The following is a 12,500-nucleotide window of genomic DNA, read 5'->3' as shown; positions in this document are numbered from 1 at the left end:
TTTCTTACACACACTTGTTATTTCATATGTTGACCAGAGGGGGAGCACTTTTAAAAGCGACACACAGTCCATTTGAAAAATCCTTCCTTTTTGGGACCACCCTTTAGATGTACACACACATTCTTGTATTTTTTACCTTCTTGAGACATGAGAAAAAAGCCTCCCTCTTTAGGACCAGCCTTTCTAGATATATAAAGAAGTGTATTTACAACATTAATAATATATACATACTATGCACATATAAAAAAGCTTGTTGTGAAAAATGAGTTGGAATGTCACAAGAAAAAGGTCACAATTTCACAAGAAAAACGTAGAATGTTGGCAGTATTATAATAAAAGTTGTCATTTTACTCAACGCAAGTCAACATTTTACAAGAAAATCTGAACGTTTGTGCAATATTATGACAAAAGTTGGAATTTTACTCAACAACAGTCGCAATTTTACAAGAAAAGCTTAACATTTTGGCAATTTTCTGAAAAGAGTCGTCATTTTACACGACAAAAGTCACAATTTTATAAGGAAACTAACATTTGGCAATATTATGATAATAATCGGAATTTTACTTGGCAAAATGATGACAAAAGTCATCATTTTACTCCAAAAAAATGTCACTATTTTACAAGAAACAAATTGTGATACAAGTCAGAATTTTATATGACAAATGTCACCATTTGGCATTAAAAAGTAACAATTTTACTAGGGATGTCCGATAATGGCTTTTTGCCGATATCCGATATTCCGATATTGTCCAACTCTTTAATTACCGATACCGATATCAACCGATACCGATATCAACCGATATATACAGTCGTGGAATTAACACATTATTATGCCTAATTTGGACAACCAGGTATGGTGAAGATAAGGTACTTTTTTTAAAAATTAGTAAAATAAGATAAATAAATTAAAAACATTTTCTTGAATAAAAAAGAAAGTACAACAATATAAAAACAGTTACATAGAAACTAGTAATTAATGAAAACGAGTCAAATTAACTGTTAAAGGTTAGTACTATTAGTGGAGCAGCAGCACGCACAATCATGTGTGCTTACGGACTGTATCCCTTGCAGACTGTATTGATATATATTGATATATAATGTAGGAAGCAGAATATTAATAACAGAAAGAAACAACCCTTTTGTGTGAATGAGTGTAAATGGGGGAGGGAGGTTTTTTGGGTTGGTGCACTAATTGTAAGTATATCTTGTGTTTTTTATGTGGATTTAATAAAAAAAATAAAACGATACCGATAATAAAAAAAACGATACCGATAATTTCCGATATTACATTTTAACGCATATATCGACATCTCTAAATTTTACATTAAAAAAAAGTAATAATTTTATGAGAAAATATTGCAATATCACAGAAACAGAAAGAATATGAGAAATTGTTCCCAATTTTATAAGAAAAAAGTTGAGAAAAAGACTGCTTTTAGTTCATTTACTTTTTATTTTATGTTTGTAATTGTTTTTTAATCTTCATTATTTACTCCAAGTTATTACAGCATGTCTCTATGTACATATTTATTTATTTTTATACATTTTGGCCAAAGGGGGCACATTTCAATTTCTTACACGCACTTGTTACTTCATGTGTTGACCAGAGGGGGAGCACTTTTAAAAGCGACACACAGTCAATGTGACAAATCCCTCCTTTTTGGGCCCACCCTCATGTTGATAGATATCACCACAAATGAGACATTGTCTATTAGATGCAATGTTATTGATTTATGTCATCACTTGTTCACACCTCCTCATATGGAAGATACTTTTCCTTCTTCATGTCTCAAGAAGGCTAGCAAGACAAGAACACACACACACACATGTGGTGCCTGAGCATTACTACGCGCAGACACGATATATTCAACAGTGGAGTTCTTATCACCATGGATACGTGTCACCATGGCAACAAGCAGAAGGGTACCTGTCGTGGTGCACTGAACACATGGTTGTGTGTGTGTGTGTGTGTGAGCTCAGACAAGCAGCGAGCGGAGTTGACCCAGCAGCACACGGAGTGGAGCCGGCAGATGACCCAGAGACACATGCAGCAGATTGAGGACCTGCAGGCACAACTGCAGGCACACACGCAGATGATGGCCCTGCAGCAGGTGAGAACATCGTCTTATGATACAGACTTATCACTAAATACAATACACTCAGTTTGGGCCTCAAAATTATACACACAATACCCCATAATGACAATGTGAAAATGGGTTTTTAAAAATGTTTGCAAATGTATTTAAAAATTTTTTTTTTTTTTAAGTATTCACAACACTTCCATTTTTTCCATATTTTGTTACGTTACAGACTTATTCCAAAATGGAATAAATTCATATTTGTCCTCAAAATTCTACACACAATACCCCATAATGACAATGTGAAAATGTGTTTTTAAAAATGTTAGCAAATTTCTTTAAAATATATATATATATTTTTTTAAGTATTCACAACACTTCAATTTTTTCCACAATTTGTTATGTTACAGACTTATTCCAAAATGGAATACATTCATATTTGTCCTCAAAATTATACACACAATACCCCATAATGACATAGTGAAAATGTGTTTTTAAAAATGTTTGCAAATTTCTTTAAACATTTTTTAAAAAAGTATTCACAGCACTTCATTTTTTTCCACATTTTGTTATGTTACAGACTTATTCCAAAATGGAATAAATTCATATTTGTCCTCAAAATTATACACACAATACCCCATAATGACAATGTGAAAATGTGTTTTTAAAAATGTTTGCAAATGTATTTAAAAAAATTTTTTTTTTATAGTATTCACAGCACTTCATTTTTTTCCATATTTTGTTATGTTACAGACTTATTCCAAAATGGAATAAATTCATATTTGTCCTCAAAATTATACACACAATACCCCATAATGACAATGTGAAAATGTGTTTTTAAAAATGTTTGCAAATTTCTTTAAACATTTTTTAAAAAAAGTATTCACTGCACTTCATTTTTTTCCACATTTTGTTATGTTACATACTTATTCCAAGATGGAATAAATTCATATTTGTCCTCAAAATAATACACACAATACCCCATAATGACGATGTGAAAATGTGTTTTAAAAAATGTTTGCAAATGTATTTAATTTTTTTTTTAAAGTATTCACAACACTTCCATTTTTTACATATTTTGTTATGTTACAGACTTATTCCAAAATGGAATAAATTCATATTTGTCCTCAAAATTATACACACAATACCCCATAATGAAAATATAAAAATGTGTTTTTAAAAATGTTTGCAAATTTCTTTAAAATAAAAAAGTATTCACAGCACTTCATTTTTTTCCACATTTTATTATGTTACAGACTTATTCCAAAATGGAAAAAATTCATATTTGTCCTCAAAATTATACACACAATACCCCATAATGACAATGTGAAAATGTGTTTTTAAAAATGTTTGCAAATGCATTTAAAAAATTTTTTTTAAGTATTCACAACACTTCCATTTTTTACATATTTTGTTATGTTACAGACTTATTCCAAAATGGAATAAATTAATTTTTAGCTTCAAAATTATACACACAATACCCCATAATGACAATGAGAAAATGTGTTTTTAAAAATGTTTGCAAATTTCTTTAAACATTTTTAAAAAAAGTATTCACAGCACTTATTTTTTTTCCACATTTTGTTATGTTACAGACTTATTCCAAAATGGAATAAATTCATATTTGTCCTCAAAATTATACACACAATACCCCATAATGACAATGTGAAAATGTGTTTTTAAAAATGTTTGCAAATTTCTTTAAACATTTTTTTAAAAAGTATTCACAGCACTTAATTTTTTTTCACATTTTGTTATGTTACAGACTTATTCCAAAATAGAATAATAAATTCATATTTGTCCCCAAAATTATACACACAATACCCCATAATGACAATGTGAAAATGTGTTTTTAAAAATGTTTGCAAATTTTTTTAAACATTTTTTAAAAAAGTATTCACAGCACTTTATTTTTTTCCACATTTTGTTATGTTACAGACTTATTCCAAAATGGAATAAATTAATTTTTGTCCTCAAAATTATACACACAATACCTCATAATGACAATGTGAAAATGTGTTTTTAAAAATGTTTGCAAATGTATTAAATTTTTTTATTTTTTTTTAAGTATTCACAACACTTCCATTTTTTACATATTTTGTTATGTTACAGACTTATTCCAAAATGGAAAAAATTCATATTTGTCCTCAAAATTATACACACAATACCCCATAATGACAATGTGAAAATGTGTTTTTAAAAATGTTTGCAAATGCATTTAATTATTTTTTTTTAAGTATTCACAACACTTCCATTTTTTTACATATTTTGTTATGTTACAGACTTATTCCAAAATGGAATACATTCATTTTTAGCTTCAAAATTATACACACAATACCCCATAATGACAATGTGAAAATGTGTTTTAATTTTATTTTTGAAAATTTATTAAATATTACAAACTAAAAAAATCCTATGTTCATAAGTATTCACAGCGCCTCACTTTTCCCCACATTTTGTTATGTTACAGCTGTATTGCTAAATAGAATAAATACATTTTTTTCCTCAAAAATTCTACACACAATACATCATAATGACAATGTGAAAATGTTTTTTTTAAGATTTTTGCAAATTTATTAAAAATAAAAAAAATAAATTCTACACACATTAATTACCCTTATAATGGCAATGTATTTTTTTTATGTGCAAATTTATTAAAAATAAAATAAATGTAAAAATCGCAGTTTCATAAGTATTCACAGCGCTTCAGTCTTTCCACATTGTGTTATGTTACATCATTATTCCGAAATGGAATAAATACAATAATTCTCTTCAAAATTCGACACAAAATGACAATGTGAAAATGTTTTTTTTTTTTTTTTTTAAATGTGCAAATGTATTCAAATTAAAAAACTAAAAAAATCCTATGTTCATAAGTATTCAATGCGCTTCACTTTTTCCACACTTTTATGTTATAGCCTTATTCCAAAATGGAATAAATTAATTTATGTCCTCAAAATTATACACACAATACCCCATAATGACAACGTAAAGTTTTTGGGTTTTTTTAATTTGCAAATTAATAAAAATAAAAAAACACTTCACTTTTCCCACATTTTATTGTTACAGCTTTATTCCAAAATGGAATAAATAAATGTTTGTCTTCAATATTCTGCACACAATACCCCATAATGACAATGTGAAAATATTTAGTTTTTTTCTAAATTGCAAATTTATTTTAAAAATAAAATACAAATAATCCTATGTTCATAAGTATTCACAGTGCTTCACTTTTTTCCACATTGTGTTATGTTACAGACTTATTCTGGAATGGAATATATTCATTTTTGTCTTCAAAATTCCACACACAATACCGTTCTGCTCCGCCGCTCCCAGTCTGTGGAACGCTCTCCCTGACCACCTGAGGGCACCACAGACTGTGGATGCTTTTAAAAAAGGCTTAAAACCCCTTCTTTTAAAAAATATGCATACTAGTTTTAGCTATTTGGCTGTTCTATTTTTTTTTTATTATCTTATTTTTTATTTTTTTTAATACACTGTAGCACTTTGAGGTTGTTTACTCAATGTAAAGTGCTTTTTACAAATAAAACCTATTATTATTATTATTATAGCAATGTATTTTTATTTTATTTTAAAAATGATTAAAGATTAAATAAATAAATAAAAATCCCCTGTTCAAAAGTATGTGTTGTTATGTATAAAATATATATACTGTATAGAAATGTGCAATACTAAAAAAAAAAAATAATCACAATGTCATTATGGGGTATTGTGTGTAGAATTTTGAGGACAAAACATTTATTCCATTCTGGAATAAGGCTGTAACATAACACATTGTGGAATAAGTGAAACACTGTCAATACTGTAACACACGTGGCTATGGCTACTGTCTATTTTAACAAAGTCTTCTTGCGTACTGACCTAAATACGTGTGTATGTGTGTGTGTGTGTGTGTGTGTGTGTGTGTGTGTGTGTGTGTGTGTGTGAAGGACCTGAAGCAGCAAAACCAGAACCAAGTGTTTGAGAGGCAGCTGGATGAGAGTCGCTGTGCCATGTTGGAACTGCAGAGAGAGAACACAACACTCAAGAAGCAATTACAGGAGAAGTAAGATTAAATATATATGAACAAAACATCTTTAAGAGCCTCATGTTGGAGCCATGCAAGTGCTGGCCATCGTAAACACTAACACAAATACACACCCCAAAAGCGGTGAAGTTGTCACGTTGTGTAAATGGTAAATAAAAAGAGAATACAACAAATCCTTTTCAACTTATATTCAATTGAATAGACTGCAAAGACAAGATACTTAAAATTGGAACTGGTAGACTTTGTTATTTTTTGCAAATGTTAGCTCATTTGGAATTTGATGCCTGCAACATGTTTCAAAAAAGCTGGCACAAGTGGCAAAAAAGAGTGAGAAAGTTGAGGGATGCTCATCAAACTCTTATTTGGAACATCCCACAGGTGAACAGGCTAATTGGGAACAGGTGGGTGCCATGATTGGGTATAAAAGCAGCTTCCATGAAATGCTCAGTCGTTCACAAACAAGGACGGGGCGAGGGTCACCACTTTGTCAACAAATGCCTGAGCAAATTGTTGAAGAACAACATTTCTCAACAAGGAATTGAGGGATTTCACCATCTACGCTCCGTAATATCATCAAAAGGTTCAGAGAATCTGGAGAAATCACTGCACGTAAGCCATGATATTACACACCCTGGATCCCTCAGGCGGTACAGCATCAAAAAGCCACATCAGTGTGTAAAGGATATCACCACCTGGGCTCAGGAACACTTCAGAAAACCACTGTCAGTAACTACAGTCGGTCGCTACATCTGTAAGTGCAGGTTAAAACTCTACTATGCAAAGAAAGCCGTTTATCAACAACACCCAGAAACGCCGCCGGCTCCGCTGGGCCCGAGCTCATCTAAGATGGACTGATGCAAAGTGGAAAAGTGTTCTGTGGTCTGACGAGTCCACATTTCAAATAGTTTTTGGAAACTGTGGACGTCGTGTCCTCCGGACCAAAGAGGAAAAGAACCATCCGGATTGTTCTAGGGTGAAAGTGTAAAAGGCAGCATGTGTGATGGTATGGGGGTGTATTAGTGGTCAAGACATGGGTAACTTACACATCTGTGAAGGCACCATTAATGCTGAAAGGTACATACAGCTTTTGGAGCAACATATGTTGTTATCATGGACGCCCCTGCTTATTTCAGCAAGACGATGCCAAGCCAGGTGTTACAACAGCGTGGCTTCGTAGTAAAAGAGTGCGGGTACTAGACTGGCCTGCCTGTAGTCTAGACATTGAGAATGTGCGAAGGCTAAAATATGAGAAGGGAGACTGTTGAACAACTTAAGCTGTACATCAAGCAAGAATGGGAAAGAATGCCACTTCAAAAATGTGTCTCCTCACTTCCCAAACCTTTACTGAGTGTTGTTAAAAGGAAAGGCCATGTAACACACTGGTCAAAATTAATTTTTTGCAATGTGTTGCTGCCATTAAATTTTAAGTTTATGATTATTTGCAAAAAATACCAAAGTTTCTCAGTGTGAACATGAAATATCTTGTCTTTGCAGTCTATTCAATTGAATATAAGTTGAAAAGGATTTGTTGTATTCTCTTTTTATTTACCATTTACACAACGTGACAACTTCACTGCTTTTGTACAATCATAGAATTATTCATGTTTTTTACAGCGAGTCATCTCTACAATTTGTGTTTAAAGAGTTTGTGGAAAAACTGCAAGATCAATTTAAGAAAATATGATTAAAAAAAGAGTCTCATCAATTAAATATTTCACCCCGCCCCCTTGCTGTACCCACTGGGGGTCACTAGTCTAGTCCTCCGGTCTAGCTAGCATGTACTGGATCGTACATTTTTGCTCCACGCTCACTTTTATCGTCGCAGCAATTTTTTTCTTCCAAGACAAAATAAACTTAGAGCTAGCAGTCTGGAGGAAGTGCTAGCTGTTCTAAGTCATGACCCAGATGCAAGACCACCCTCTGCTCGTCCCCAGCGGACTGCACTCTCACATGATGATGAATCATTTGCCAAAAAAAACTGCACCCACTTGGCCGGTCATTGTGACTTGTGCAGCCCTTTGAGACACCTGGGATTAATTAATAACTTTTTGATGGACTGATCAAAGCACACCTGCACCATTTTAACCACAGGTGTCAAACTCAAGGCCCGGGGGCCAGCTACAGTCTCTTTAAGAGATTGTAAAAATATCAATGATAGTTTAAAGAAAAAAAATCGAATTTTGAAAATGAATAATTGAGAACTGCAATCGGAATAAATAAAAATGGTGATATGGATTTCAATCGATTTTTTTAAGCAGCTCTACTATTCACTTTATGCCCGACTCAAGTGTTGTCATCAGCAATATTAATGCTGACTAAGCAGTTTACTATAACCTTGTAGTGTTGCACAATATACAAACCACCTTTGCACTTTCTCATGCACTCTCGATCATTATTGTGTGGAGAAAATGAAATATTGCCTTTCCAAATGTCAGAAATGTCTATTTGTGCTCCTTGGCCTGACAGCGACTTTAATGCAGAACATATTTGCAGGGGTATTCCCATCCATCCTTCTCCTTACAGGTCCTCTCACACCAACCACAGGGCGGAGGAGAAGGAGGAGGACAACGCTGACTCGCCAAAGAGCCGAGACGCCCGCCTGGAGGAAGAAGCCCGGCGGCTGAAGGAGGAGGTGGAGAAGCTGAGGGTGGAGATGGAGAAGCTGGAGGAGTCCCAGAAAGTGTGGGAGGAGCGGAAAGAGGAGGAGGAGGAGAAGGAGCGGGAGGAGGAGGAGAAGGAGAAGAAGGTGGAGGAGCCAGCGAGCGAGGAGGCGGAGGAGAAGAGGAGAAAAGATGTGGAGGAGATGAGGAAGGAGCACAAGAAGGAGATCCAGAACCTGCAGGGAGAATACAGCAGTGCTCAGATGCACCTGCAGGCCCGCATTGTGGCTCTGGAGAACGAGTGAGTCCAAACCATGACTGTCAACATTCTTTACCTGTGGACTCACCTTGACAACATTGTTTACCTGTGGACTCACCTTGACAACATTGTTTAAGTGTTAACCTTCACAACCTTGGTTACCTGTGGACTCACCTGTGGACTCACCTTAATAACATTGTTTACCTGTGGACTCACCTTCACAACATTGTTTACCTGTGGACTCACCTTGACAACATTCTTTACCTATGTGGACTCACCTTCACAACATTGTTTACCTGTGGACTCACCTTGACAACATTGTTTAACTGTGGACTCACCTTGACAACATTGTTCACCTGTGGACTCACCTTGACAACATTGTTTACCTGTGGACTCACCTTGACAACATTGTTTACCTGTGGACTCACCTTGACAACATTCTTTACCTGTGGACTCACCTTGACAACATTGTTTACCTGTGGACTCACCTTGACAACATTGTTTACCTGTGGACTCACCTTCACAACATTGTTTACCTGTGGACTCACCTTGACAACATTGTTTAAGTGTTAACCTTCACAACCTTGTTTACCTGTGGACTCACCTGTGGACTCACCTTAATAACATTGTTTACCTGTGGACTCACCTTCACAACATTGTTTACCTGTGGACTCACCTTGACAACATTCTTTACCTATGTGGACTCACCTTCACAACATTGTTTACCTGTGGACTCACCTTGACAACATTGTTTAACTGTGGACTCACCTTGACAACATTGTTCACCTGTGGACTCACCTTGACAACATTGTTTACCTGTGGACTCACCTTGACAACATTGTTTACCTGTGGACTCACCTTGACAACATTCTTTACCTGTGGACTCACCTTGACAACATTGTTTACCTGTGGACTCACCTTGACAACATTGTTTACCTGTGGACTCACCTTGACAACATTCTTTACCTATGTGGAATCACCTTCACAACATTGTTTACCTGTGGACTCACCTTGACAACATTGTTTACCTGTGGACTCACCTTGACAACATTGTTTACCTATGTGGACTCACCTTCACAACCTTGTTTACCTGTGGACTCACCTTGACAACATTGTTTAACTGTGGACTCACCTTGACAACATTGTTCACCTGTGGACTCACCTTGACAACATTCTTTACCTATGTGGAATCACCTTCACAACATTGTTTACCTGTGGACTCACCTTGACAACATTGTTTACCTGTGGACTCACCTTGACAACATTGTTTACCTGTGGACTCACCTTGACAACATTGTTTACCTGTGGACTCACCTTGACAACATTGTTTACCTATGTGGACTCACCTTCACAACCTTGTTTACCTGTGGACTCACCTTGACAACATTGTTTACCTGTGGACTCACCTTGACAACATTGTTTATTTGTGGACTCACCTTGACAACATTGTTTACCTATGTGGACTCACCTTCACAACCTTGTTTACCTGTGGACTCACCTTCACAACATTGTTTACCTGTGGACTCACCTTGACAACATTGTTTACCTGTGGACTCACCTTGACAACATTGTTTACCTGTGGACTCACCTTGACAACATTGTTTACCTGTGGACTCACCTTGACAACATTCTTTACCTATGTGGAATCACCTTCACAACATTGTTTACCTGTGGACTCACCTTGACAACATTGTTTACCTGTGGACTCACCTTGACAACATTGTTTACCTGTGGACTCACCTTGACAACATTGTTTACCTGTGGACTCACATTGACAACATTGTTTACCTGTGGACTCACCTTGACAACATTCTTTACCTATGTGGAATCACCTTCACAACATTGTTTACCTGTGGACTCACCTTGACAACATTGTTTACCTGTGGACTCACCTTGACAACATTGTTTACCTGTGGACTCACCTTGACAACATTGTTTACCTGTGGACTCACCTTGACAACATTGTTTACCTGTGGACTCACCTTGACAACATTGTTCACCTGTGGACTCACCTTGACAACATTGTTTACCTGTGGACTCACCTTGACAACATTGTTTACCTGTGGACTCACCTTGACAACATTCTTTACCTATGTGGAATCACCTTCACAACATTGTTTACCTGTGGACTCACCTTGACAACATTGTTTACCTGTGGACTCACCTTGACAACATTGTTTACCTGTGGACTCACCTTGACAACATTGTTTACCTGTGGACTCACATTGACAACATTGTTTACCTGTGGACTCACCTTGACAACATTCTTTACCTATGTGGAATCACCTTCACAACATTGTTTACCTGTGGACTCACCTTGACAACATTGTTTACCTGTGGACTCACCTTGACAACATTGTTTACCTGTGGACTCACCTTGACAACATTGTTTACCTGTGGACTCACCTTGACAACATTGTTTACCTATGTGGACTCACCTTCACAACCTTGTTTACCTGTGGACTCACCTTGACAACATTGTTTACCTGTGGACTCACCTTGACAACATTGTTTATTTGTGGACTCACCTTGACAACATTGTTTACCTATGTGGACTCACCTTCACAACCTTGTTTACCTGTGGACTCACCTTCACAACATTGTTTACCTGTGGACTCACCTTGACAACATTGTTTACCTGTGGACTCACCTTGACAACATTGTTTACCTATGTGGACTCACCTTCACAACCTTGTTTACCTGTGGACTCACCTTGACAACATTGTTTAACTGTGGACTCACCTTGACAACATTCTTTACCTATGTGGAATCACCTTCACAACATTGTTTACCTGTGGACTCACCTTGACAACATTGTTTACCTGTGGACTCACCTTGACAACATTGTTTACCTGTGGACTCACCTTGACAACATTGTTTACCTGTGGACTCACCTTGACAACATTGTTTACCTATGTGGACTCACCTTCACAAACTTGTTTACCTGTGGACTCACCTTGACAACATTGTTTAACTGTGGACTCACCTTGACAACATTGTTTACCTATGTGGACTCACCTTCACAACCTTGTTTACCTGTGGACTCACCTTCACAACATTGTTTACCTGTGGACTCACCTTCACAACATTGTTTACCTGTGGACTGACCTTGACAACATTGTTTACCTGTGGACTGACTTTGACAACATTGTTTAACTGTGGCCTGACCTTGACAACATTGTTTACCTGTGGACTGACTTTGACAACATTGTTTAACTGTGGCCTGACCTTGACAGGCTGCGTGAGCGGGAGGAGCGATGCAGGAGGAGAGAACCTCCGAGTGAAGACCTCCAGCTGGGTAAACTCCAGGAGAGACTGGCAGAGAGAGATCAACTCATCAAACGCTTAGTGGTGGGACAACACATGCTAATTTGACACCATTTAAACACACATATTGCTATTTCATTGTGGGATTTACCAACTTCATTGGTTCCTGAACAGGGTTTATGAATCAGTGAAGCACATTTATCCATAAAAACAATGTCAATATGAATCAAATTACTGCTTTGGGGAAA

The 12,500-nt window shown here is 36.0% G+C and overlaps 1 protein-coding gene across 2 annotated transcripts in view; it reads left to right on the top strand.

The window, feature by feature from the left end:
- The window catches only part of fam184b (family with sequence similarity 184 member B), a 62,401-nt gene that overhangs the window by 33,530 nt on the left and 16,371 nt on the right, over positions 1-12,500 (top strand). Inside the window, exons 12-15 of one of the 2 annotated variants that reach the window (XM_062026300.1) lie at positions 1,981-2,111; positions 6,029-6,144; positions 8,650-9,027; positions 12,222-12,336. In XM_062026300.1, coding sequence (XP_061882284.1) covers positions 1,981-2,111; positions 6,029-6,144; positions 8,650-9,027; positions 12,222-12,336 — 740 coding nt within the window. Of the gene's footprint in view, positions 1-1,980; positions 2,112-6,028; positions 6,145-8,619; positions 9,028-12,221; positions 12,337-12,500 lie in introns of both variants that reach the window. The other variant, XM_062026299.1, reaches the window with a different exon arrangement.

Source organism: Entelurus aequoreus, linkage group LG18 (assembly GCF_033978785.1).
Source record: "Entelurus aequoreus isolate RoL-2023_Sb linkage group LG18, RoL_Eaeq_v1.1, whole genome shotgun sequence".
In the NCBI taxonomy this organism is placed as follows: Eukaryota; Metazoa; Chordata; class Actinopteri; order Syngnathiformes; family Syngnathidae; genus Entelurus; species Entelurus aequoreus.
This window is presented reverse-complemented; position numbering and strand designations above follow the sequence as displayed.